Source organism: Microtus oregoni, unplaced genomic scaffold (genome assembly GCF_018167655.1).
Source record: "Microtus oregoni isolate MIOR12 unplaced genomic scaffold, Mior012 000019F_ref0000042, whole genome shotgun sequence".
In the NCBI taxonomy this organism is placed as follows: Eukaryota; Metazoa; Chordata; class Mammalia; order Rodentia; family Cricetidae; genus Microtus; species Microtus oregoni.
In genome coordinates, this window is record NW_024543078.1 from 4,416,119 (window position 1) to 4,441,107 (window position 24,989).

General features: G+C 51.2%; 1 protein-coding gene across 3 annotated transcripts; it reads right to left on the reverse strand.

The window, feature by feature from the left end:
• Nucleotides 1–824: 824 nt before the first annotated feature.
• On the reverse strand, nt 825–24,155 carry Atcay (ATCAY kinesin light chain interacting caytaxin). Of its 3 annotated transcripts, none has more exons than XM_041669435.1 (13): nt 21,580–21,596; nt 20,998–21,056; nt 19,858–19,970; nt 9,296–9,517; nt 8,081–8,266; nt 7,776–7,878; nt 7,281–7,412; nt 6,589–6,675; nt 5,824–5,922; nt 5,368–5,403; nt 3,490–3,567; nt 3,171–3,203; nt 825–2,724 (listed from the first exon to the last, which is right to left on the reverse strand). In XM_041669435.1, the coding sequence occupies exons 3-13, from the start codon at nt 19,925–19,927 to the stop codon at nt 2,715–2,717; spliced, it is 1,056 nt and encodes a 351-aa protein (XP_041525369.1). In that variant the 5' UTR covers nt 19,928–19,970; nt 20,998–21,056; nt 21,580–21,596; the 3' UTR covers nt 825–2,714. The 3 variants fall into 3 exon arrangements, with proteins under 3 accessions (XP_041525369.1, XP_041525368.1, XP_041525367.1); XM_041669434.1 differs by lacking the exon at nt 19,858–19,970 and adding an exon at nt 23,828–24,155 and having other exon boundaries at nt 826–2,724; nt 21,580–21,661; XM_041669433.1 differs by lacking the exon at nt 19,858–19,970 and adding an exon at nt 23,828–24,155 and having other exon boundaries at nt 827–2,724; nt 21,580–21,708.
• Between the last annotated feature and the right edge of the window lie 834 nt (nt 24,156–24,989).

Below are 24,989 nucleotides of genomic sequence, written 5' to 3' on the forward strand. Positions count from 1 at the left end.
CCCAGGCTGGTCTGGAATTCTCTGTAATCCTCCTGCCTCAGCAGCCTCCTGAAGGCAGGGACGTCAGGCATAGGTCACCATGACCCCATCATGTGTTGGTGACACTCAACATGGCCGTGCCCAAGTGTCTTTGGTCTCCTGCCATTCTGTATGCCAGGCTATGGAGCCGAGGTCCTTGGAAGTTCGCCAGCCCCCATTCTTCTGGAGCAAAGGGAGAGCAATGGTCTCCCCCGTCTCTGCTTGGCCACTGGTCACAATGACGGGAGGTTGTGCCCACACCCCTCACCACCCACACCTGGGAGCACAGAGGGACCAATTCTCCCTCTGTATTATAATTTATTTCACATAAAAATCCCCCCCCCAGCTTGCCAGTCATCACAGCGACTGTCCCCACCGTCTCCATGTTTATATCTACACAACTCGCTGGTGGAAGGTGGGCACTCTTTTGGGCAAGTCTTCAATGGATCCCGGGGCATCTCTGTAGAGAAATTCAGCGGCCCTTCACCAGGAGCCGCTGGGCCTTTTCCTTTCGCCTCAGACTGTCCCCTGGCTACCTGAAGTGGTGGCCCTGTGTGGACTGGGGGTATTAAGCAACGCAGGGTCTTTCTCCTGTTTTGGGGTCCTCTGTGGCTGTGGTTCTGGGTCCTGCTTCCCTGGGTCGGTGGGCGCTGTTGATCTCAAAGGGGTGGTGGCTGCCGTGGAGGCGGGGTGTGGGTGTGGGCTGCCGTGGCAGGGGGTGGGGGGTGGGGAGGTGGGGGGTGGGGGGTAGGGGGGTGGGCTGCCGTGGCGGGGGGTGTGGGCTGCCGTGGCGGGCGTGGGCTGCCGTGACGGCGGGGGTGGTGGGCTGCCGTGGCGGCGGGTGTAGGCTGCCGTGGCGGCGGGGATGGTGGGCTGCCGTGGCGGCAGGGGTGGTGGGCTGCCGTGGCGGCGGGGGTGGTGGGCTGCCGTGGCGGCGAGGGTGGTGGGCTGCCATGGCGGGGGGTGTGGGTTGCTGTGGCAGCGGGGGTGGTGGGCTGCCGTGGCGGTGGGGGTGGTGGGCTGCCGTGGCTCAGCCTCCATTAGTTTCCCAGGGTTGGGGGAAGGACTTCACACCCTTGAGGGCTGGGAGGTTTATGTTCGTCCATCCGGCCCTGCCACAGTTGTCCTCATGCCATAGGCGTCGGTTGTCACCAGAAGCCACCGGGTAGGAAAAGCCTGTAGGATTCTGTTTCCAACAGCCAAGAGAGGCCATCCATGGGTATCGATCTGGGGCGCCATCTGGGTTCCCCTCTTCTATCTGATGTTGGATAGATACAACTTGAGGGTACACACCTGCCAGGCCTGCTCTCAGGCAACTGAGGCAGGAGGATCGGGAGTTGGAGGCCACACTGATCCTGTCTCAAAACCAAACCAAACCCAGTGCCCTGCACAACTCTATCAGGTCCCTCTGAGGCCCAGACGTGTGGTGCGTCCCCAGCAGAACTCAGATCCTTGGGTGCTGTTGGTCGGAGATTGTGACTCTCCAGGTGGAAGCTACTCTCCTGCAGCCACCAGAGATTCAAGAGTGAGAGGCAGAGGCATGTCACAGAGGCCAAACACCTCACGGTGGGATGGATGGAACCCAGCTTTGGAGAAGGCAAGGACCAGTGGTTGGTGGACGGGTACCCCTCTGTAGACCAGGCTGTCCAGGAACTCACTGAGATCCTGGGGTTAAAGATGTGTGCCACCAAGTCTTCAGGGGACCTCTCCTCATAAATGTCACCCGGTCTTAGTGCCCCTGGAGACAGGAGGCTTGCTTCTTACACTCCCATGGCGTCCGGACACCATCATCGAGGTAAATCTGCTCTTCGGAAAGTGCGTTAAGGTCAGGTGGCCTCAGTGCCCCGCCCACTGGGACATATTTCCCTAGGGGATCCCCCAGATCCACTAGCACCCACAACCCTGTATCTTCATTTTTTTTTTTATGTACTCTTCTCCTGCTTGGTGACACAGACCTAAGACTGGCCCGAGCAGGGGACAGAAAGGTGGACACAACTTCTCTGAGAAGGAGGTGTGAGTTAAAGTCTCCAGGATTCACAGCTACTTTAAAGGGCTAGAAAATGTTTCAGATTGTGGGGAAGAGGGTTTGGGGACCACCAGGTGGACCAGCATGTGTGCAATGGGCTTGAAGGGCCTTGAAGACGTCAAATGGCAGAATGGGGGTGTCAGTGAGGATGTCAGGTAAGCAGTCACAGCCCTGCTTGGGGTGACAGGGAGAGGGGACAGTGGGTCTCATTCCACAGAGAAGCAGACGCAGCCCCAGCTGGAGCCACCAGGAATCCAAGGCTCCAGCTAGGGACAGGTGAGAGCTGAGCAATGGTCTCTCGTGGGTCTGTGAAAACGCACGCTTGTGCCATCTCAGGTGGGGCTGTGGAGGTCTGGAGGAAGAGCCGGAGTCTCAGAGGAACAGGGCGACGCCGTTCATGTCCAGCTCTGCCAATCACAAGCTCAGAGTATGGAAGGGTAGAGGCCAAGGACCCAGTTCGTTCCAGAAGGTGGCACACATCTCAATGAAAACCGTGAGGTGGACTCAAGCAGCGGAAGACACCAGGGGGCGAAGAGGGGGACGAAGGAGCCGGATATCCTCTAACGATGGACACAGGATGAGGCAGGATGAAGTCTGGGGCCCTCAGGCCTCTGACGGAGGTTATGTGGTGTCTGGAATCTTCTCTGTCCATCTCCAGGTTCCAGTTAAATCAGGACATGCTGGAGAGTACAGGACAAGCAAGGTGGGGTCAGTGTCTGAGGCGGAGGTGAGCTTCCACAGGAAAACTCAGAGTCAGCTATCTGGCTAGGAGAGCTCGGAGCAAAAAGCAATGGCTGCCACCAATATTCCTAATGCAGATCAGAAGATGACTCTCCTCCCAGGGCAACAGCAATAAAGATCTGTGGACTCCTACACATCCACCCACCCAGCCACCCATCCACCCACCCATCCACCCACCCATCCATCCCTCCTTTCTCTGAGTTTCATCTGAGCCTGGCAGTGTGTGGGTGCTCTCTGGCCATGACCACCATGTCCCACAATCAGGAAACAGATGCACACCTGTCTCTCATGCCACCTGCTGGGCCAAGCATACAAATGTTCACCCAGACTGAACTGCTCTCGAAACATTCCAAGGAAACCCGCTGACACCCCGTGCTACACCCACCTCACTTCCTGGTCTTCTGTCACTTCTGCTGACCTGTGATGGGGAGGAGAGGGTGTTAGTTGCCTGTTCGAGACCCTAGGCGATTCCCATTTATTGCTCATGGCTGGAAATCTCCACAGGAAGGCGGCCACCCCGCTGCGTTTTTCTAACAGAAAACAGGTGTCAGCCTGCACCTGCCGCTAAAGGGACAGGCCAAACAGACAAAAATGAGGGGACTAGAGGAGCTGGAGCAGCTGCCCGGGTGTAACCTAGCTTGGGAAGGTGCTAACTACGCCCATCTTCTTCCCTGCCGTGGCCCGCCATCCCTTTGAGCTTTTACCTGTCCTCTTCTTCCACCGTCTCTGGTTTTTCTTCGGATCTGGGAACGAGGAACTCTGGTTGTATTGGTGGTCGTGCGCTGTGATAGACAGAACCAGGTGACAAGGATGGGAGGCGGCTGGGGCTGAGGCAGGGACTCTGGGATCCCACTAGCCCCTCAAGTATGGACTGATGTTAGCATTTTGTTTCTGGTGTGTTGGAGGGAGCTGGTGGCCCAGGATAGGACAAGTGTGAGTCGTAACACAAGGGCTCCTGTCCCCCCCTCTTGAAAATAGGGTGTCATATAGCCCAGGCTAGCCTGTAACTCCCTACGTAGCTGAGGATGACTCCGGATCCTCCTGTCTCCTCATGCTGATTGCAGGCAGGCTGGATATGTGGCACTGGGGATGGCCCCCGTGAGGCCAGTGCTCTACCGTCTGAGCTATGGTCCCAGGTTCATGCTTGGAAGGTCTGGGTGGTGGGAGGAGAAAGAGATACACAGAGCCCAGCTTGCTGGCTCGTGCCTCCCATCCCAGCACTGGGGACACTGAGGCATTGGATCCGAGGCCAGCCTGGGCCGCCAAATACCTTGTCCCAAGGAAGAAAAACAGTGGGTCTCTGCACTAAGGAAGCGGCCACCAGAGTCTGGGGGGGACTAGGCGGGGAACCACTGGGCTCCACCCACTGCTGTGGGGTCTTTCCCATGAGATCCCTGGACTGTTACCCGGTCACGAAAAGGATTATAGCTCTGATACTACACCAACATGGATGGCGCGGGAACTCAGAGCACAGCAGTTTTAACGGGACATTTGGGAGGACTGGCATGGCAGGACCCACTCCCAGGAGGTCCCAAGAGCCACACAGACCGGGGTTTCAGGGGTGGGAGCGGCACCGAGAACATATGGACAGGGAGTTAATGTGAGATGGGGGTGGAGCGTCTCTGGAATATAGAAGGTTCTGAGAGGCTGCGGGGAGGGCACAGCCCTGTGACCGGGCTCTGCTGTGCCCAGCTGCAGGCTGGGATAGGTGAGGGGCAGAGTTTTACTCGCTGACTTTTAAAGACGGACAAGATGGTAGAAAGAGACAACAGAGAGAAACTTACAGGAGCCTCATCCTGAGCTTGGGCCGTCGTGTGGCCGAGCCCCTGGGCATGGTCACCAAAGGTCACCCCTTTGGTTCTCTGTGCTGAGTAAGGTCCTCAAACTAAATTAGGGGGCAGGGGCTGGTGAGCTGTCTCGGTAGGTAAAGGTGCGTGCCGCCGAGTCTGGCAACCCGAGTTTGATCCCATTTGATGGAATGGGACCCTGGCTCCCCTCAAGTGACCTCCACATGTGTGCTGTGGTTTGCACGCACGCACGCACGCGCGCGCGCACACACACACCCAACACAGACAGATAAATAACATCTGATGGATGATCAAGGTGGGGTGTGAATCCATGGCTGTCTCCAGAGGCCTTATCTGAAAGGCAGGTCTCTGGGTGTGTATGAGGTCGTGTGGACCTCTGCGTATGTGAGGAGGTCATGTCAGTCGTCCTGGGTACTGAATCCCAGTTGTCAGGTCTGGGAGTAAGCCCTTTTACTCGCCAAGCCATCTTGCTGGCCCAATCCACGTCATGTTTTTAAATGGGGTTTCTCACTGAGCCCAGGGTTCACTGATTCAGGTAGGCTGCTGGCCTGCGAGCCCCAGGGTCCCATCTCCATCTCCCCAGTGATTACAAATGGGAACCACAGGCCCGGCAGGTTACATGGGTACTGGGGATTTGAATTCAGGTCCTCGCACTTGCCCGCATCAGTTTTTCCACTGAAGGGCGAGCCAAGCCGGTGGGGACATCGGTTGCTCTCACCAAGCCAAAGCCACCAAACCACCCCTCAGATACCTCAGGAGCTGTGCCGCACTGACCTCTCTCTCTTGGCTCTGAGTCTCTGTTCTTCGTACCTGAGGGAAAGAAAAACACAAGCAGGGAGTCAGACTCGGACACAGCTGCCAGGGCCACGGAGCTGAAGGGGAGGGCGGGTGCCAGGGATTGCGGACTGAGCTTCACGCTGAGCTGTGATACGGTTCAATGAGAGAGCGCCTGTGAGTGTGTGCAGTACCCGCGGGGGCCGGAAAGGGGGCATCGGGTTCCCGCGCGCGTGCAGTACCCAGAACTGGAGTCACACAGGGGTTGTGAGCCCCTTGTGGATGCTGGGAGCCCACTGGGCCCTCTGCAGGGGCAGCCGGTGCGCTAACCGCTGAGCTGTCTCTCCAGCCCCCCAGTGTAAGCAGCAATGGAAAGGAAGCCGCTGGGGGGTGTTTCGCGGCCGGAAGCAGCGTTGGTGGCACACTGCCTGCGTAGGGACCCCGAGGGACACTCACTGCAGGACACACTCGGGCAGCTGCACGTGCTCCATGGGGATGAGTCGCTCCAGCTCCTCCAGGCTGTGCACGTACTGGATCTTACTGATGAACTTGACACTGGCGGACACAGGAGGGCAGACAAGGGGTCACCAGGCAGAGCTGGGCCGGGCCCTGCCCAACCCGCCAAGTCGTCCATGCTGGCCTGGAACCCTCCTGCCTCAGCACGACTGTGATGAACAACGAACACCTCAGATGTATCCTTTTAAGAATCATTTTGTCACGTTTCGTTACTGCGCATGCGCGAGTGAAACAAGTGGACACCCCGAGGGCGTCGGCTCCCTCCATCCCACAGTTGGTCGCGGGGATTGAACTCAGGCTGTCAGGGTCTGGCAGCAAGCTCCTCTACTAATAGAGTCGTCTCGCCAGCCCTCCAAGCGTATTCTTAAAAATAAAAAGTAGAATTCTCCTCCGAGCCTGGTGACGCCTGTCATTCCGGCACTCATGGGGCTGAGGCCTGAGGATTGCCATTTCAGCACTGACCCATGCTACACAGGGAGACACAGGGCCAGAGCAGAAGGCTCTATTGTGCAAGTATCAGGACATGAGTTCAAATCCACAGCATGTGCATAAAACACCAGGAGTGGTGCTGGGGAGGCTGAGACAGGAGGATCGCTGCATTTGGCTGGATCAGTGAGTCTTGGGGCCCCAAACCATGTGGTTAGTGGAATCGCACCGACCGACCCGCAGAACACACACAGGGCACAGCGTCAGGCGGAGTCCCACCTGATGAAGGGCCGGGAGATAGCCAGCACGGTGCGGATGAACCATGACGGGTGCACAATGATCAGAGACTTCAGATTCTTCCTCAGTCTGTGTGGGGAGGCGAGGACGACACTGTCACAGGCTTGGGGCGCAGGGAGCCCCCGGGGACAAGATGGACCGCTTACCCACCATCCCTCCGCAGCCTGCCATCCCAAGTCCTCTAGCTGACTGCACCCTCACAGTGCGTGAATTTGGAGGCCCTGGGACTCATCAACACCAGGCAGCAGTGTGGCCCTTCGCGCGCGCGCGCGCGCGCGCGCGCGCGCACACACACACACACACACACACACACCCCACAGTCATGAATTCTAGGAAGTGCTTGTAGGTTTCAAAAATCTGTCTGAAGCTATTCATAAAACCCAAAAGAGAGAGACAGCCCAGCGTTTACTCACAGACGGACAGACAGAAACAATACAGTTTGATCACAGGCTGGACTATTACTCAGCCGTGCACAAGAAAAGGCCCTTTTTTCTGACACTTCTAGAGAGGATGGCCCTTGAGGACTCAATGCTCTGAGGCTTGGATCAGACACGGAAGGACACGCAGCACGGTGCCTCCCTCTGCAGGGGTCCCTAGACTCCTCCTCAGTCGTCAGCAGAATCTGGCAGGACCCTCCCTGACTTCCTCCCTCGGAGCCCTCCTTCTCCTCTCACCTCCTGTCAATCATGTGGTAACACTTCTTCAGCCAGCCGATGCCGGGCATCCTCCTCCGGGGCGTGGCGCCGTTTAGATACACGATCATGTAGTCTTCAGCGACGAGCAGTTCCAGGCTGCTGATGACGTACCTGCGGTGGGGGGACGGGGTTCCCATGTGAGGCACCGAGAGTGGGGCCCGCGTGGGGCCTTCCTGCAGCCCTGCCAGGCCGGGCCAGCCACACCCCAGCAGGCGTGGGCGTGCCCACTGGTGCGCTCCCGAACAGTCTGGAAGGGACCTGGGCCTCAGACGCCACCCAGGGCCCCTGCCTCCATCGCCAGCGCCGCCCCCCAAGACAGCAGAGAACCCAAACTCTTCTCTTTGAGCTCCAAGGGCCCCCATCCTCCTTGTTGCGTGGGTTTGGGGAAATGCGGTCTTGCTTTGTAGACCAGGCTAGCCTTGAAGTCATAGAGCTCCGCCACCTCTGCCTCCCCAGTGGGAGCTGCTGACTTACAGGAAGAGATTCTCCATGATGTAGTGATAGTCGGGGGAGCTGCTGTCTGGGAGGAAACAGGCTGCGAAGACGATGATGGCGTTGAGGCCTTCCCCGTAGTACCCTGGGAAGGAGGCATCCTGTGAGTGTCACGGTAGCCCAGGCTAGAGCACGTTTCCTCCCTGAGCAGCGTTTCCAGGTGGGGGGGATGATGCCCAGTGTGCCAGCTCCTGCGCACTCCAGCTGGACAGGCCCCCCCCCCCCCCAATTAGGAGAACCGCTGTCCACGGTGACCTTGTGGGGGCGAGGTCGCGGGGTGCACACACCTCCGTGGGTGACCACCTTCATGTACGGCCGGATCATGTGCAGGTCGATGCGATGCTCCTGCTCCCCGATGATGACAGTCCGCCACAAGCGACCGTTGGCTGCGCTGCCATCGTCCGCAGCGCTGTCCCCAAACAGGTCCGCGCTGTCTCCGGGCATGTTCTTGGCAGTGGCCACTGGGGTGTCGTCTGCAGTGGGGGGCGTGAATCCAGTGTGAATCCAGCGTGGATCCAGCCCTCCCCCCACGAGGGTTAATCTGTGAATCCTTGGAGCTCTGGGAACACCTGAGGTGACCTAGCTTGGGATAACCGCCCTGAAGGTGGCGCTGTCCCATCCCGGGAGCTGAGGCCTCCCCGCCACGATGGTCAGAATAAACCCTAGTTTTTTCTCCCCTAGTTGTTTGCGTGTAAGGTTTGTCGCAGCCACGAGAAAAGTGGTAACTACCTGCCTGCTTCGCTCTGGCTACACCGCCATCTCCTGCCGGAAGCCCTCCGTGATTGCACCTGAGCTAACCGCTGACCACCCCACTGACCCATTCCAAACCTGCTGTTTCTCTTCCTTCCTTTTCCTTCCTTTTTTTTAAATTTTTTTTTTAATCAAGTGTGATGCTGCATGCTTTTAATACTGCCACTCAGAGGCCGGTGGATCTTGTGAGTTTTTCTGAGGCCAGCCTGGGGATTATATAATGTGTGTCTCCAAGAAAAAGCAAATAAATAATAATGATAAATAAGATTAAAATGGCCTCCCAGCGCATGACCCTCCCTAGCTACCTGTTAGAACTGCTTGAACCCAGCTCATTCCTCCTCCTGGGCTCTGCAGGGAGCTGAGCACAAAGATTCTGTCCCTGTACGTGGGTCACTCGCTGACTGATGTCTGGGGATGTGTGTGGCCCTTGCGGAGCCTGGAAGAGGCCAGGGAGGGACAGTCCTGACATGTGCAAATCACTCCTGGTTTACGTGGGCTTCGCGCATGCCTATTCTAGATCCTCCTGTGGACGTCTAGTTCCCTCTGCCCACCCCACCCTCGCAAGCTCATAGGTAGCGTCCCTCTGAACCTCGCTGGGCTGTGAGAATCCTGTGACAAATCACAGGTCTGTGGGACCAGACATTGTGGGTCCTAGGGCCAACGCCGTCTCCCAGAGCTGTAATGGGGGCGGGGGCTGGCAAGGAGGTGGCTGGAGAAGCCGCAGGGGGACAGGGCGGGGACCCCACCGTTACCTTCCCACTCAAGCTCATTGCCATTTCCGAGGAACTCCAGTGAGTCGGTCTCATCCGGTGTCTCGATGTCGTCCACGTTGATGTCCAAGTCATCTGGCGTGTCCAGGAAGTCGTCGGACAGCAGGGAGCCCTCGCTCTGGTCCAGGGAGATGTTGATCTCTGGGGCCACCAGGGTCTTTCTCTTCCGATGTGCTCCGCCCAAGTTTAGGGTGGAGGGAGGAGCTGCGGGGACCCACAGTGTGAAAGATTGCTCGCACCCCACCCGTCCAGACAGGCTCTCCGTAGCCCAGGCTATCTCCTGACTCTTTTTCTGGCTTTGGGGACCCTACTCCTCATACTGGGCTCCCTCCACCAGCCTTAACACGTAACTTGCTTTACTACTGATATCCCTGGGAGGCCTGCTCTTTTCTGCCTGGAAAGAGATGAGGAGTGGATGGGGGCGGGGAAGACTGGGAGGAGAGGAGGGAGGGGAGGCAAACTGCTGAACTTGAAAAGGAGCGAGCAGGCTGTGAAGCCAGGGGAGCACCCAGGAAGCAGCACCTCTCCACGGCCTCTGCTTCAGCTCCCGCCTCCAGGTTCCTGCCCCAATGTCCCTCGTGGTGAACTGTGACATGGAAGTTCTGGTCACCATGTTTGCACAGGCACAGAAAGCACACTAGGACAGCTCCTGAATGTCTGAAGTGGGCAGCTTAAGGACAGGGGGCCTGGCCCCAGAGTCTGTGCTCAGTGAAGGGCCAACCATAGCGCTCTAGGGAAGCCCTCATCTACAGTCACTGCGTGGACCCATGCTCCCGGAGGTCTTCATACAAGCCTGTTATCCCACCGACACACTGAGACAGAGGCAGCTTGGCCTTGACAGATTTCTCAATGTAGGACTGAAAAACTTTTTCAACAATCAGATGACCCCGCCTGGTGGCTTTATTCTCAGAGACCTCTTGGTGGACACAGAGAACTGACTGCCATAAGCTGTTCTTCCAAATCCACGTGTGACACCCAACAACCCACAATACACACCTTGAGGGTGTGGCCCGCCTAGAATCCCCAGTGAGGGGCTGGGGGCGTGGTCAGGGTGGAGCCCCGCCCAGAATCCCCAGTGAGGGGCTGGGGACGTGGTCAGGTGCAGCTCCCTCCTCCTCATTGAAATGGCCCTCTGTTCTGTTCCTGGTACCAAGGAAAACTATTTAAGACTCATTAGGGCTCCTCTCTTGTCTCTTTCCCTTTAGCTACCTAGTCTCTGCAGAGTCAGTCAGAGCTGCCTCTTTGGGAGTTGGAAATAAAAGTAAACTTTCCAAGAAAATTCTAAACTAGCCACCATCGGTGCCACCCACTCAGGAAGAGGTTTGTTTTTAGGTGTCACGTGACTGTGGCAGCGGAAGTGAGTACACATCTCCCCCCCCCCCCACCTCAGGGTGTAGGTGATTACTGTCGCTGAGGGGCCACCCTGCGAATCCAGGGCTGCAACCCTTTGCCTCCCTCCCAGAAGAGGGTGGAGCCTCCGGCTACCGACTCTTCCCACAGGGCAGCATCGAAATCGTGGCCCAGGGTCACATGTGGAGGTGACGTTCATGACCAACAGCACAAAGGGACCAAGGGATGGTATGTGAGGTGAAGGGTGTCATTGTCAAGCCTTAACGTTAAATAGCATTGTGTGTGTGTGTGTGTGTGTGTGTGTGTGTGTGAGAGAGAGAGAGAGAGAGAGAGAGAGAGAGAGAGAGAGAGAGAGCAGGCCAGGCATCGTGGTGCACACCTTTAATCCCAGTAAAGCAGAGTGTCTGTGAGCTGCAGGCCAACCTGCTCTACCTGCACAGTGCGACCATGTCTCAAAGAATGGTATTTGCCCCAACACACATGGGGAAAAAGGTTTTATTCTATAAAGAAACACGTAGAAGGCCCTCGAAAGCATGCCTGTCACCCAGTACTTGGGATGTGAAGGTAGGAGGATCAGGAATTCTGGGTCATCTTCAGCTACATAATAAATTTGAGCTAGCCTGGGCTTCATGACACCCTGTCTCAAAAAACAAACAAGCAAACAAAAAAATAGAGAGGTTAAAAAGATGGAAAGAGAATAAGCTCCATCAGGAGCAGAAACCAGGAGCGAACCTGGTCCTGGGACACGCGGCAGATCAGGATTGAGCCAGCGACCAGATCCAGAGTCAATGATCTCCACTGGAACAGATACAAGGAAGTAACTGCTGAGTGAGTAAGCCAGAGCCAGAGACTGCTGAGGGTCCAGCCGTGAATCAGGGACCTTCAAGGGCTTAGACCTAAACCAACATCCCGGGGGGTCTGGACGAGAGTCTAGGATTTCCCAGGAACTAGGCTGGAGCCAGGACCTCTGTCAGCCTGGGCGTGAGTGAACCTGGGTCCTCCGAGGGAATAGGCAGGAACCAGAGATCTCAGCTGGGCCAGGCACAAGTCTGGGATCTCAAAGAGAGTAGGCCTGAGCCAGGACCTCTGTGGGTTCCCGCATTGGTCTGGGACATTAAAGGGAATAGGCAGGAACCTGGAACCCCTGCGGGTCCAAGCACGAGTCTGAGACCTCTGAGGAAGTAAGCAGGTCCTAGGTGGGTTGGGGCGCACCGGAGCCTGGAACCATAGAGGCACACACCGGAACCAGAAACCTTTCCTGGTCCAACTCCAACCCAGGGACTTCTGCAGGAGGGAATCCAGACCAGGATTTACAGATACAGGTCAAAGCCAGTAACCTAGGCCAAAGTTGCCCTGAGGCAAGGAACTCCACCTTGGGCAACAAATTCCACGGGAATGGAACTGAGTGAGACTCATAGGACAGAGAGGGCCTGAGGAAACAAGCTCCACCAGGAGCAGAAGCCAGGAGCAAATCCAGTCCTGGGAGACCAGGATTGAGCCAAGACCTGACTCAGAGTCTGCAACCTCACCAGAACCAGAGTGGGACTGAACCAGCTACCTAGGACACAGAGAGAAGAAGCTCCACCAGGAACAGAAATCAGGAGCAAACCCAGTCCTGGGACACTGGTGGATCAGGATTGAGCCAGCAACCTGACTCAGAGTCTGCAATCTCCACCACAACAGGTCCAACTCCAAGCCAGGGACTTCTGCAGTAGGAGATTCAGATCAAGATTTACAGAAACAGATCAAAGCCAGCAGCCTAGGCCAAAGTAGGCCTGAGACAGCAAACTCCAAGGGATCAGAGCAAAGCACTGAGCTACCTCCCCCAGGAACAGGAATAGCCAATGGGGTAACTAGAACTGTGACACTGACTGTACCATGAGGAACAACCATCGGAGCTTTGGATTCACTGGCATCTAGAAGATCATTCAACAGAATCTCAGACAGCCCCAACCACACCTATTAAAGGAAAAGATGAGTAGAAAAGGTAACATCACACACTACACCACTTTGTGTAGCAACACAATACCAATAAAACCTAAAGGCCCTACAACAACAAGACCTGAACAACCAAATATGGATGAACCAGAAGAAAATGATCTAAAAAATAAACTCAAGAGAATGTTTGAAATTCTTAAAGATGAAATGAGAAATTACCTGAAAGAAATGAGGAAAAAACAAACAAAAAATTTGGAAGATATCAACAAATCACTTAAAGAAAACCAAGAAAAAAGTGAAACATATAAAAGAAACTATTCAGGACTTGAAAACTGAGATAGAAACAATAAAGAAAACACAAGCCACAGGAATTATAGAAACAGGGGCTGGAGAAATGGCTCAGTGGTTAAGAGCATTGCTTGCTCTTCCAAAGGTCCTGAGTTCAATTCCCAGCAACCACATGATGGCTCACAACCATCTGTAATGAGGTCTGGTGCCCTCTTCTGGCCTGGAGACATACACGCAAACAGAATATTGTATACATAATAAATAAATATTTAAAAAAAAAAAGGAATTATAGAAACAGAAATCATGAGAAAAAAGATCTGAAATCACAAACGCAAGCATGAACAACAGAATACAAGAAATGGAAGAGAGAATCTCAAGCGCTGAAGATACAATAGAGGAAATAGACTCATCAGTTCAAGAAAACATTAAATCTAACAAAAGGTTAACCCAAAATATCCATGAAATATGGGACACCTTGAAAAGGCCAAATCTTGGCCGGGTGGTGGTGGCGCACGCCTTTAATCCTAGCACTCGGGAGGCAGAGGCAGGCCGATCTCTGTGAGTTCGAGACCAGCCTGGTCTACAGAGCTAGTTCCAGGACAGGCTCCAAAGCCACAGAGAAACCCTGTCTTGAAAAATCAAAAAAAAAAAAAAAGAAAAAGAAAAGGCCAAATCTTAGAATAATAGGTATAGAATAAGGAGAAGTTCAACTCAAAGGCACAGAAAATTTATTTAACAAAATCATAGAAGAGAACTTCCCCTACTTAAAGAAAGATACGCCTATGAAGATACAAGAAGCTTACAGAACATCAAATAGACTGGATCCAAAAAAAAGTCCTCTCGCCACATAATAATCAAAACACTAAACATACAGAGTAAAGAAAGAATATTAAGAGCTGCAAAGGAAAAAGGCCAAGTAACATATAAAGCAGACCTATCAGAATTACACCTGCCTTCTCAGTGGAGACAATGAAAGCCAGAAAGTCATGGTCAAGCATTGTGCAGACATTAAGAGACCACGAATGCCAGCCCAGATTACTATACCCAGCAAAACTGTCGATCACCATAGAAGGACAAAACAAGATATTCCATGACAAATCTAGATTTCACCAATACCTAGCCACGAACCCAGCCCTACACAAAATACTAGAAGAAAAAGTCCAAACCAAGGAAGATGGCTACAGCAACGAAAACAAAGACAATTGATGATCTCATAACAGCAAATCCCGAAGAAGAAAAAATGCACAAATTAACATCACCAACGATGAAAACTAAATTAACAGGAGACAGCAATCACTGGTCATCAACATCCCTTAATGTAAATGGACTCAACTCACCCATAAAAAGGCACAGGCTAACAGATTGTATACAAAAACAGAATCCATCCCTCTTCTGCATACAAGAAACGCATCTCAACCTTAAAGACAGACATCAACTCAGAGTAAAAAGTTGGGAAAAAAATATACCAATCAAATGGACCTAAGAAACGAACAGGTGTAGCTATCCTAATATCTAACAAAATAGACTTCAAGTTAAATTAGTCAAAAGAGACAAAGAAGGTCATTTCATATTAGTCACAGGAAAAATCCATCAAGGGGAAATTTCAATACTGAACATCTATGCCCCAAATACAAGGGCACCCTCATATGTCAAAGAAACACTTCTAAAACTTAAATCATACATTAAACCCTACACACTAATAGTGGGAGACTTCAACACTCCCCTCTCACCACTGGACAGGTCAGTCAGACAAAAAATGAACAGAGAAATAAGAGAACTAACAGATGTTATGACTCCAATGGACTTAACAGACATCTATAGAATATTCCATCCAAACAAAAAAGAATATAACGTTCTTCTCAGCACCTCATGGAACCTTCTCAAAAATTGACCACATACTCGGTAACAAAGCAAACCTCAACAAATAAAAAAAAAATTGGAATAACCCAATGTACCTTATCAGATCACCATGGTTTAAAACTAGAAGTCAACAGCAATATTAATTCCAGAAATGCACAAACACATGGAAATTAAACAATGCTCACCAGAATCGTCAATGGGTCAAGGAAGAAATAAAGGGGGAAACTAAAGATTTCCTAAAATTCAATAAAAATGACCACACAACATACCCAAATTTATGGGACACAATGAAAGCAGTGTTAAGAGGAAAGCTCATAGCACTAAATGCCTACATAAAGAAGTTGGAAAATCCCACACTAGTGAATTAACAGACCATTTGAAAACTTTAGAACAAAAAGAAGCAAACTCACATAAGAGAATTAGATGGCAGAAAAATAATCAAATTGAGAGCTGAAATCAACAAAATAGAAACAAAGAAAACAGTACAAAGAGTCAACGAGACAAAGAGTTGGGTCTTCAAGAAAATCAACAAAATAGACAAACCTTTATCCAAACTAACCAAAAGGCAGAGAGAGAATATCCAAATTAACAATATCAGAAATGAAAAGGGGGACATAACAACGACACGGAGGAAATACAGAGGATCATCAGGTCATATTTTGAGAACCTATACTCCACAAAATTGGAAAACTTAAAAATATGGACAATTTTTGGATAAATATCACTTACCAAAATTAAATCAAGACCAGATAAGCAAATTAAACAGACGTATAACTGCTGAAGAAATAGATAGAAAAATTCATCAAAAAGTCTCCCAACCAAAAAAAAAAGCCCAGGACCAGATGGTTTCAGCTCAGAATTCTATAAGACTTTTAAAGAAGAACTAATACCAATACTCCTCAAATTATTCCACACAATAGAAACAGAAGGAACAATGCTAAACACTCTTTATGAGGCTACAATTACCCTGATACCCAAACCACAGAAAGACAATACTAAGAAAGAGAATTACAGACCAATCTCACTCATGAACATTGGTGTAAAAATACTAAATAAAATACTGGCAAATCTAATCCAAGAACACATCAGAACCATCATCCACCATGACCAAGTCAGCTTCATCCCACAGAAGCAGGGATGGTTCAACAGATGAAAATCTGTCAACGTAATCCACCACAGAAATGAGCTGAAAAATAAAAACCACATGATCATCTCATTAGATGATGAAAAAGCACTTGACAAAATACAGCATCCCTTCATGATAAAGGCCATGGAGAGAGCAGGGATAAAGGAACATACCTAAACATAATTAAGGCAATATACAGCAAGCCAACAAACAACATCAAACTAAATGGAAAGAAACTCCCAGTGATTCTTCTGAAATAAGGAACAAGACAAGGTTGTCCACTCTCTCCATACCTATTCAATATAGTTCTTGAGGTCCTAGCTAGAACAATAGGACACCAAAGGGAGATTAAGGGGATACAAATGGAAAAAGAAGAAGTCAAACTCTCACTGTTTGCTGATGATATGATAGTTTACATAAGTGATCCCAAAAATTCTACCAAGGAACTTCTACAACTCATAAACACTTTTAGCAATGTAGCAGGATACAAGATTAACTAAAAAAAAATCAGTAGCCCTCCTGTACACAGATGATAAAAAGACTGGGGAAGAAATCAGAGAATCAACACCCTTCACAATAGTCACAAATAGCATAAAATATCTCAGAGTAACTCTAACCAAACAAGGGGATGACTTGTATGACAAGAACTTTAAATCTTTGAAGAAAGAAATTGAAGAAGACACCAGAAAGTGGAAAGACCCCTCATGCTCTTGGGTAGGAAGAATTAATATAGTAAGAATGACAATCTTAGGCTGGAGAGATGGCTCAGTGGTTAAGAGCATTGCCTGCTCTTCCAAAGGTCCTGAGTTCAATTCCCAGCAACCACATGGTGGCTCACAACCATCTGTAATGAGGTCTGGTGCCTTCTCCTGGCCTGCAGGCATGCATAGAGACAGAACATTGTATACATAATAAATAAATAAATATTAAAAAAATAACGACAATCTTACTGAAAGCAATCTGCAGATTCAACGCAATGTCCATCAAAATCCCAGAAAAAGTCTTCAAAGACATCGAAAGAACGGTACTCAACTTCCTTTGGAAAAGCAAAAAAAAAAAAAAAAAAAAAAAAAAAAAAAACCCAGGATAGCAAAAACAATCCTGTGTAATAAAAGAACTTCTGGGGGCTGGAGAGATGGCTCAGTGGTTAAGAGCACTGACTGCTCTTTCAGAGGACCTGGGTTAAATTCCCAGTACCCACATGGCAACTCACAACTGTCTAAAGATCCAGTTGCAAGGGATCTGACACCTTCACACCAATGCACATAAAATAAAGTTAAATAAACCATAAAAAATATTTAAAAAAAAACTTCTGGAGGCATCACAATTTCTGACTGCAAACTCTACTATAGAACTATAGTACTGAAAACAGCCTGGTATTGGCATAAGAACAGACAGGAGGACCAATGGAACTGAATAGAAGACCCGGATATCAATCCACACATCTTCAAATAGCTGATCTTTAATAAAGAAGCAAGGGGCTGGAGAGATGGCTCAGAGGTTAAGGGCACTGATTGCTCTTCCAGAGGTCCTGAGTTCAATTCCCAGCAACCACATGGTGGCTCACAACCATCTGTACTGAGATCCAGCGCCCTCCTTTGGCATGCGGGCATACATCGAGGCAGAATGTTGTATACATAATAAATAAATAAATCTTAAAAAAAGAAGCAAAAAATATCAAATGGAAAAAAGAAATCATATTTAACAAGTGATGCTGGCATAACTGGATATCAACATGTAGAAAAATGAAAATAGACCCATATCTATCACCATGCATAAAACTCAAGTCCAAATGGATCAAAGACCTCAACATAAAGCCAGCTACACTGAACCTTATAGAAGAGGAAGTGGGAAATACACTTGAACGCATTGGCACTGGAGACCACTTCCTAAATATAATCCCAGCAACACAGACACTAAGAGGAACAATTAATAAATGGGACCTCCTGAAACTGAAAACTTCTGTAAAGCAAAGGGCACCGTCAACAAGACAAAACGACAGCCTACAGAATGGGAAAAGATCTTCACTAACCCCACATCAGACAGAGGTCTGATCTCCAAAATATACAAAGAACTCAAGAAATTGGACACCAAACCATCACATAATCCAATAAAAAGAAATGGAGTACAGACCTAAACAGAAAACTGTCAATAGAGGAATCTAAAATGGCTGAAAGACACTTAAGGAGATGTTCAACATCCTTATTCATCAGAGAAATGCAAATCAAAACAACTCTGAGATTCCATCTTACACCTGTAAGAATCGCCAAGATCAAAAACGCTGATGACAACTTATGCTGGAGAGGTTGTGGGGAAAAGAGAACACTTCTGCATTGCTGGTGGGAATGCAAGCTGGTACAACCCCTTTGGATGTCAGTGTGCTGATTTCTCAGAAAATGAGGAAATATCCTTCCTCAAGACCCAGTAATAGGGGGCTGGAGCGATGGCTCAGTGGTTAAGAGCACTGGCTGCTCTTCCAGAGGTCCTGAGTTCGATTCCCAGCAACCACATGGTGGCTGACAACCATCTGTACTGAGATCTGGTGCCCTCCTCTGGCGTGCAGTCATACATGGAGACAGAATGTTGTATACATAATAAATAAATAAATAAAAAAGACCCAGCAATACCACTTTTGGGTATATATCCAAAGGATGCTCAATCGTGCCACAAGGACATGTGCTCTACTATGTTCATAGCAGCTCTGTTTGTCATAGCCAGAACCTGGAAACAACCTAAATGTCCCTCGATGGAAGAATAGATAAGGAAAATGTGGTACATTTACAAAATGGAGTACTACACAGCAGAAAAAAATAATGACAGCTTGAATTTTGCAGGAAAATGGATGGAGCTAGAAAAGATTATTTTGAGTGAGGTAACCCAGACACAGAAAGACAATTATCACATGTACTCATTCATAGCTGGTTTTTAAACATAAAGCAAAGAAAGCCAGCCTACAAACCACAATCCCAGAGAACTTAGACAACAATGAGGACACTAAGAGAGACTTACATAGATCTAATCTACATTGGAAGTAGAAAGTAGAGAAAGACAAGATCTCCTGAGTAAATTGGGAGCATTGGGACCTTGGGGGAGGGTTGAAGGAGGCAGGGGAGAGGCAGCGATGGGAGCAGAGAAAAATGTAGAGCTCAATAAATATCAATAAAAAAATAATTTAAAAAGGCAACTATTCATCTCAAATATTTTACAATTGAGTGGATTTTTGTATGTTGATGCAAATTTAAGGTTATTTTCGTTACACTGAATATATGTTTCTAAGGTATTGTATGTATGCAGCTCATTTAAAAATGTAATATAAAATTCTAGTCCTTGAGGGCTGGAGAGATGGCTCAGAGGTTAAGAGCACTGATTGCTCTTCCAGAGGTCCTGAGTTCAATTCCCAGCAACCACATGGTGGCTCACAACCATCTATAATGAGATCTGGTGCCCTCTTCTGGCATACAAACATACATTGCAGGAATGTTGTATACATAATAAATAAATAAATCTTTAAAAAAAGAATTCAGAATTCTTGGAATTCAGAATTTAATACTGAGGCATTCCAATGGCCTCTCACTGAGGGATTCTAGGTGGGGCTCCTCCCTGACCACGCCCCCAGCCCCTCACTGGGGGATTCTAGGTGGGGGGGGCTCCACCCTGACCACGCCCCCAGCTCTGTTTTACATTTAATTCACCAGGGTCTTGCTAATTGTCCTTGCATACTGAACTCATCCTGTGCTCTAGTTGGCCTCAAGGCATGGCAATCCTACTCTCTAAGACTCCCATCATGCTCAGCTAAACAGTTACTTTGAGGACACAGTGGGCGACTCAAACTCCAGCCGAGGCTCCTTCACCATGCAGGGAACACCACACCCCATCCCGTCCATCTTAGAACCCCAAACGTTATAATCTATCCGAGCACCAAAGGGGAGATTTGGTCCTCAGCCAAGCGTTTGAGGCCTAAGGTGATGCTGCTGGCACGAACCTGTGCAGTACAGTGACCTCTGGAGGGGCCAGCACGGGGTCCTTGGAACATGGAGACCTGTAGTTGGCATTTTCTTTGGGCTGGCAATCAGTTCCCAAATAAAGACACAGAGACTTAAAAAAAAAAAAAGAAAAGAAAAGCCGGGTGGTGGTGGCGCACGCCTTTAATCCCAGCACTTGGGAGGCAGAGGCAGGCGGATCTCTGTGAGTTCGAGGCCAGCCTGCTCTACAAGAGCTAGTTCCAGGACAGGAACCAAAAGCTACGGAGAAACCCTGTCTCGAAAATCCAAAAAATAAAAAATAAAAAAATAATAAAAAAAATTCTGAATTCCAGTCCAAGAACTACACAGCACTGAGGAGGGGAGATCTGAAGGAAGGCGCACACGGGGGCATGTCACCATGACATGGGCACACAATTAGGTCTGCTTCTACAAGCAGGCCACACCAAGGACCTTGGCGGTCAATGCTGACAAGTGTCTGCTGGAGAATTCTTCCTTGGCCCCAGGAGCCCGTCATCCCTACAACTTGGCCTAATCATAAGGTCTGTCTCCACAACTGAGGCTTTCCTGGAACTTCCGGCAATCCCCCTGCCTCTTGGACTCCTGACATATCCAGACACAAATTTAAATACGTATTTTTCTAAGTGAAAAGGTTTGTGTACGGCATGTGCAAGTACAAAGAGCAGCGCCCTCAAGTGTTTCCTCAGTCCCCCTCCACCTCGTTCCCTGACCCTGACGATCACTGATGAAGGCAGCCCAGGGAGCAGAGAGTACCAGGCATCCTCCTTTGCAGTATTAAAGTTGCAAACGACTCCACCATGTCTGATATCCTCCCCCACCCTAAGGTTCTGGGATCTGAACTCAGGTCCTTAGAGCAGAACGGCAAGTGCGCTACCTACTGAGCCATCCCCCAGTTTCAGCCAACCAGCTTGTTAGTTCTTCGGGTTTAGAGGCACAGAGACATCGGGAAACTGGCTAAAGGACACACAGTAAGACCCGCACAGTCTTCATGTGGGTGTTCTCTTACCCCTTTGAGCCTCGCACGACAGCCCCCTGCTAGACGCCCCACCCTGCATGCAACCTCGGACAACCATCTGCACCCTGAAAACAAACTCGCATTTCTGTGCACTCTGTAAGCTTACAGGAGGAGTCTTCCGCGGCGCCGTCCAGCAGCCCCACCCCTGTGTCTTCAGGAAGAGGTCTGTGGAAACCCCAGGAACCACGCAGCAGGAGGAATGCAGATGGCAGGTTCAGTCAAGGGGGTTGAGAGAAAAGAAGAAAAATAAAATGCCATCAGATCAAGACAGTGATGCCTCTACTCAACTCTCCCTTGAAAAGGATGGTTCAGGAATATAGAAAGATACCTTTCAGAAGAGCCACGCCCCCAGACCTCACTGGGAATTCTAGGCGGGGCTCCACCCTGACCACGCCCCCAGCCCCTCAGTGGGAATTCTAGGTGGGGCTCCACCCTGACCTCGTCCCTCATTTTCCTTTTGATACAGGGTCTTGTTCTGCACCCCAGGTTGACCAGAACTCATTGTCCAGAATCCTCTGTGGGAGCTGGGCTGCAGCTGCGAGGCCAGGTTATCACTCCCAGCCTGGCTACAGGAATTCACTGTCTGGGAGTCTTGAAGGAAGAGGTTCCAGAAGGCTCTGCCACCACCAGCATCTGTGGAAGCGCCGGGAGTCGTGAGTCCCAATAACGGGGACGCTAGCGCCCTCACCTGGGCAGATCCTCGTCCTGCCATTCATCCCTCACATCCACGTTTTCCATCCTCAGCGTGGCTTCCGTGGTCCCCATGGGAGCTGGAAAGAGAGGGTGGCTGGAAGCTTGGCTGACCTCAGAAGAGGATCTGAGGAAAAAAAGACAGAGTAATCTAGACAGCAATGGCTACAGACACCACCTATGACACCGGTCTGCCTGTATGACCGAGCCATTCCACGGCAGGAGGACACACAAGGGGCTTAGGACGCCCGGGCCTGCGCATTAACTCAGGTAAGGAGTTGAGCCCCAGACACAGACCCCCTCCGCTGAGATCTCTCAAGCCCACCTTCTCTAGAGCAGCCCTGGAACCAAGCTGACCCAATCTCCTTCCTTTTCCTCACATCTCAACTGTGGTGGAAAAAGAAAGAAAGAGAGAGAGAGAGAGAGAGAGAGAGAGAGAGAGAGAAAGAAAGAAAAGTGCAGGCGTTTTTGTACGAATGCGTATCAGGACTAACGATCCGCGTTGTGATAGTCACTTCCAGAGAGGACTGCTCTCTCACTTGCTTCTACCTGCTCCAGTCCACCCCACTTCCAGTCCTGGGCTGCTGAAAGGGCAGCTTCCACCAAGCCGGAAGGACCCACAAAGTGGAAGAGACAACCAGGGGTTCAGCGTGTGTCCTGACCGCCATACTTCATCTGCAAATGGGTTGAAGAAGTCATGGCCTCTCGGGGTGTCCTCCGAGTCTATCACCCCTGGTTCCCTCACTCCATAAAAACCAGTTGTTTATGTATTCGCAGGTATGTATATGCCAATAGAGATCAGAGGTCATTCTCTATACTTGAAGCTTAGCACAGAGCCCGGGACCCCAATCTCTGCCTCCGCAGGTATGGGATTACTTTTTTGTCCTCCAACTTTATTGTGTGTGTGTGTGTGTGTGTGTGTGTGTTTTGCTTGCCTGTATGTCTGGGGTCAGGCTGTGATTACAGGCGCGCACGTGCGTGCGTGCATGCGTATGTGCGAAGAGGTAAGGCTCTGTCTGGATAACCCTGGCTCTCCTGGAACGCACGTAGTTCCACCTCAGCCTCCAAGAGCTGGGGTTTAAGGTGTGTGCCACCTTGCCCAACTTTGGTCACTTGTTCTGCCTGTGTGTGGGGTGTGTGCACAGTATGCGGAGTTCCAGGGAGCATAGTCGGCATGGCAACAGCTCCGGGTTCCCAGATGCCACCGCACTAGGCTTTTCTGCCAGTGCCGGGAATCAAGCTTGGCCAGCAGTTACCATCCTGCGCTCCATCCGGGTGCTGTGTGGACTCCCCAGACTGTCTGATGGATGGACGCGCTTTGTGTTAGAGGCCAGTGTTGCGATACACACCCCCCACACACAACTTAAGGACGCCCCCCATACCAAACTTCGGCACCCACAGGGCCACATCTGTGAAATCATGGTCCCCCTCTTTTTTTTAATCTTAACAACAAGATTCCAGGGTCCGGTCACGGGAGGCCATCTCTAATCTGTTCCCTGATCCGGAGACAAGGGCCACTTGCCGGTCCCAGCTGTCAGTGACCACCAGGCCATCTGCAGCTGCTGACCGGGGTGTGTCTCCCGCAGCCCAGCCCGCGGTGGGCCTGCAGGTGTGAGCCGAGGGGAGGCGGGCCTACTGGAATGTCATCACCCATTCATGGAGGAGCGACACACATAGTGCGGGAGAAAACACGACTCCCCCTGTGTGTTCCAGGCCTCTCCCAGCGCAGCTGAGTCCAGTCCATTGTGTCTGTGCAGAGAGGGACACCGGTCCCTCTTGCCAAGCCAAGCTGGGTGGAAAGGGGAAGGACCCCTTCTACACACTTCCAAACACAGGGTGTGGTGGGTCTCCTGGGCGCTGGCGACAGCGGAGGACCAGAAATCCCTGGCAACTCCAGAAAGACAGTGCAGGTCCTTCCCTGGCCGTATAGCTACTGCTAAAAATCTGTCCTTTTCAATGTATATGCAATTTTGATGTCTCTATCCCCGCAGTCAGGGTTATAAATAGAAAACACCCGACACCGCATGGGAGGTTTACCGCCCCCAGGATGCTCCGGTTCGGAGCTGGGGTTTTAATCCTTGGGGCTCTTCATTCTCCACCTAGGATCAAGCCCCGGCTGTTCGCCCCATCGCAGCAGCCATTCCGGGAGCCGCCAGCGTCTCCCGGATAAACCTTTCCCCCAGCTGGGGTGCGAGCAGGGGGGAAAAAGACAGTTTACACTGCCAGAGTGCTAAAGGCCCACTCACCTCGGCGGCGGCCCCGCGCCCTCACTGAGACACAAAGGCGGGTTGGGTGCGGATGCAGGCAGGCATCTCGCGGGTGGTACCCAGGCTGGGGCCTGGCGGAAGGATGCTCAGGGGCAGGTCCACATCCAAGGAAGGTCACCCAGGGCGACGTGGCCAGCGGCACCCCAGCTCCCCGACCCCGCTGGAGAAGGGGGTGCCCGGGTCAGTAGCAGCACCCCTTCCCCCCTACGGTCTCCGTGTCCCCCGCCATCGCAGCCCAGGGCCTGCGCGGCTTTGGCTCTCCCCCTTCCCGGATGACAGAAGCTCTGCCTGCCCCCAGATAGTGAAGGAAGCTGCTTTTGTGTGCAGGGGGCGGGCCCAGGCCTGATAGACAGTTCCAACCCCCCTGCTCGCATCCTCCTCTCCCGATTGGCTGAGGGAAAAGCATATCTCCCAGCCATGTCCTGAGCAGGTGCAAAAAAAAAAAAAAAAAATCCTCGGAAATGGTGCGTCGCACTTATGCAAAATCACAACAAGAGAGAAAATAAATAAATGAACAAACAGCCGTGGCCTGGTTCCTTCCTTACGGGGGTGGGGGCGGGGAGCCTGCGGGGTTCTTTGGTTGCGGGGGCTGGGGGAGGCGCCCTTGAAACCATCTTTGAGGGCATAGAAATGGAGGTTTTCAGATTCCCCTTCAGGGATAAGCCAGGATGAAGCTGGGTTTTGGGGTGCCGCGGACCTAGCTGGTTGTTTTAGATGGTGTGGGTCTGTGTTGCCGCGGGAGCTGCGCCCCCTGCAGGTTTCCAGAGGAATTCTAGTTGCTGAGGGAAGACTAGAGTTTGCATCCTGGACTCAACTGCTGAGTGCGCTGAGGCAGGGGATTGCAGCTCGAGGTCAGGCAGGACTACAGAGTGAGGCTAAGGTCAGCCTGAGCGAGACCCCATCTCAGAAGTGAGAAGAGGGGTTCGTGGGGATGGCTCAGTGGGTAAAGCGCTTGCTCTGCAAGCGTGAGGAGAAATAGCAGGGGCCAGGATGCCAGCGTAACTGTGTACTTGCAGAAGGAGCCTGGGGAGAACCATTGGGGAAGACGCGTGACGTCAGCGGCTGTTTTCCGCACGCGCATCGGCACACAGCCCGCCCCACTAAAATGTAAAGAGGACTGGGGGCGTGGTCAGGGTGCAGC

What these genes read in the sequence shown, in the direction of transcription:
- Atcay (XM_041669434.1), bottom strand. Translation starts at nt 21,656, where the DNA reads ATGGGGACCACGGAAGCCACGCTGAGGATGGAAAACGTGGATGTGAGG. An exon ending in CTGCCCGAGTGTGTCCTGCA is followed by an intron (nt 5,404 to 5,823) that starts GTGAGTGTCCCT and finishes TCTTTCCCTCAG; the next exon opens with GTACGAAGAACAGAGACTCA. An exon ending in CTCAGAGCCAAGAGAGAGAG is followed by an intron (nt 3,568 to 5,367) that starts GTCAGTGCGGCA and finishes TGTCTATCACAG; the next exon opens with CGCACGACCACCAATACAAC.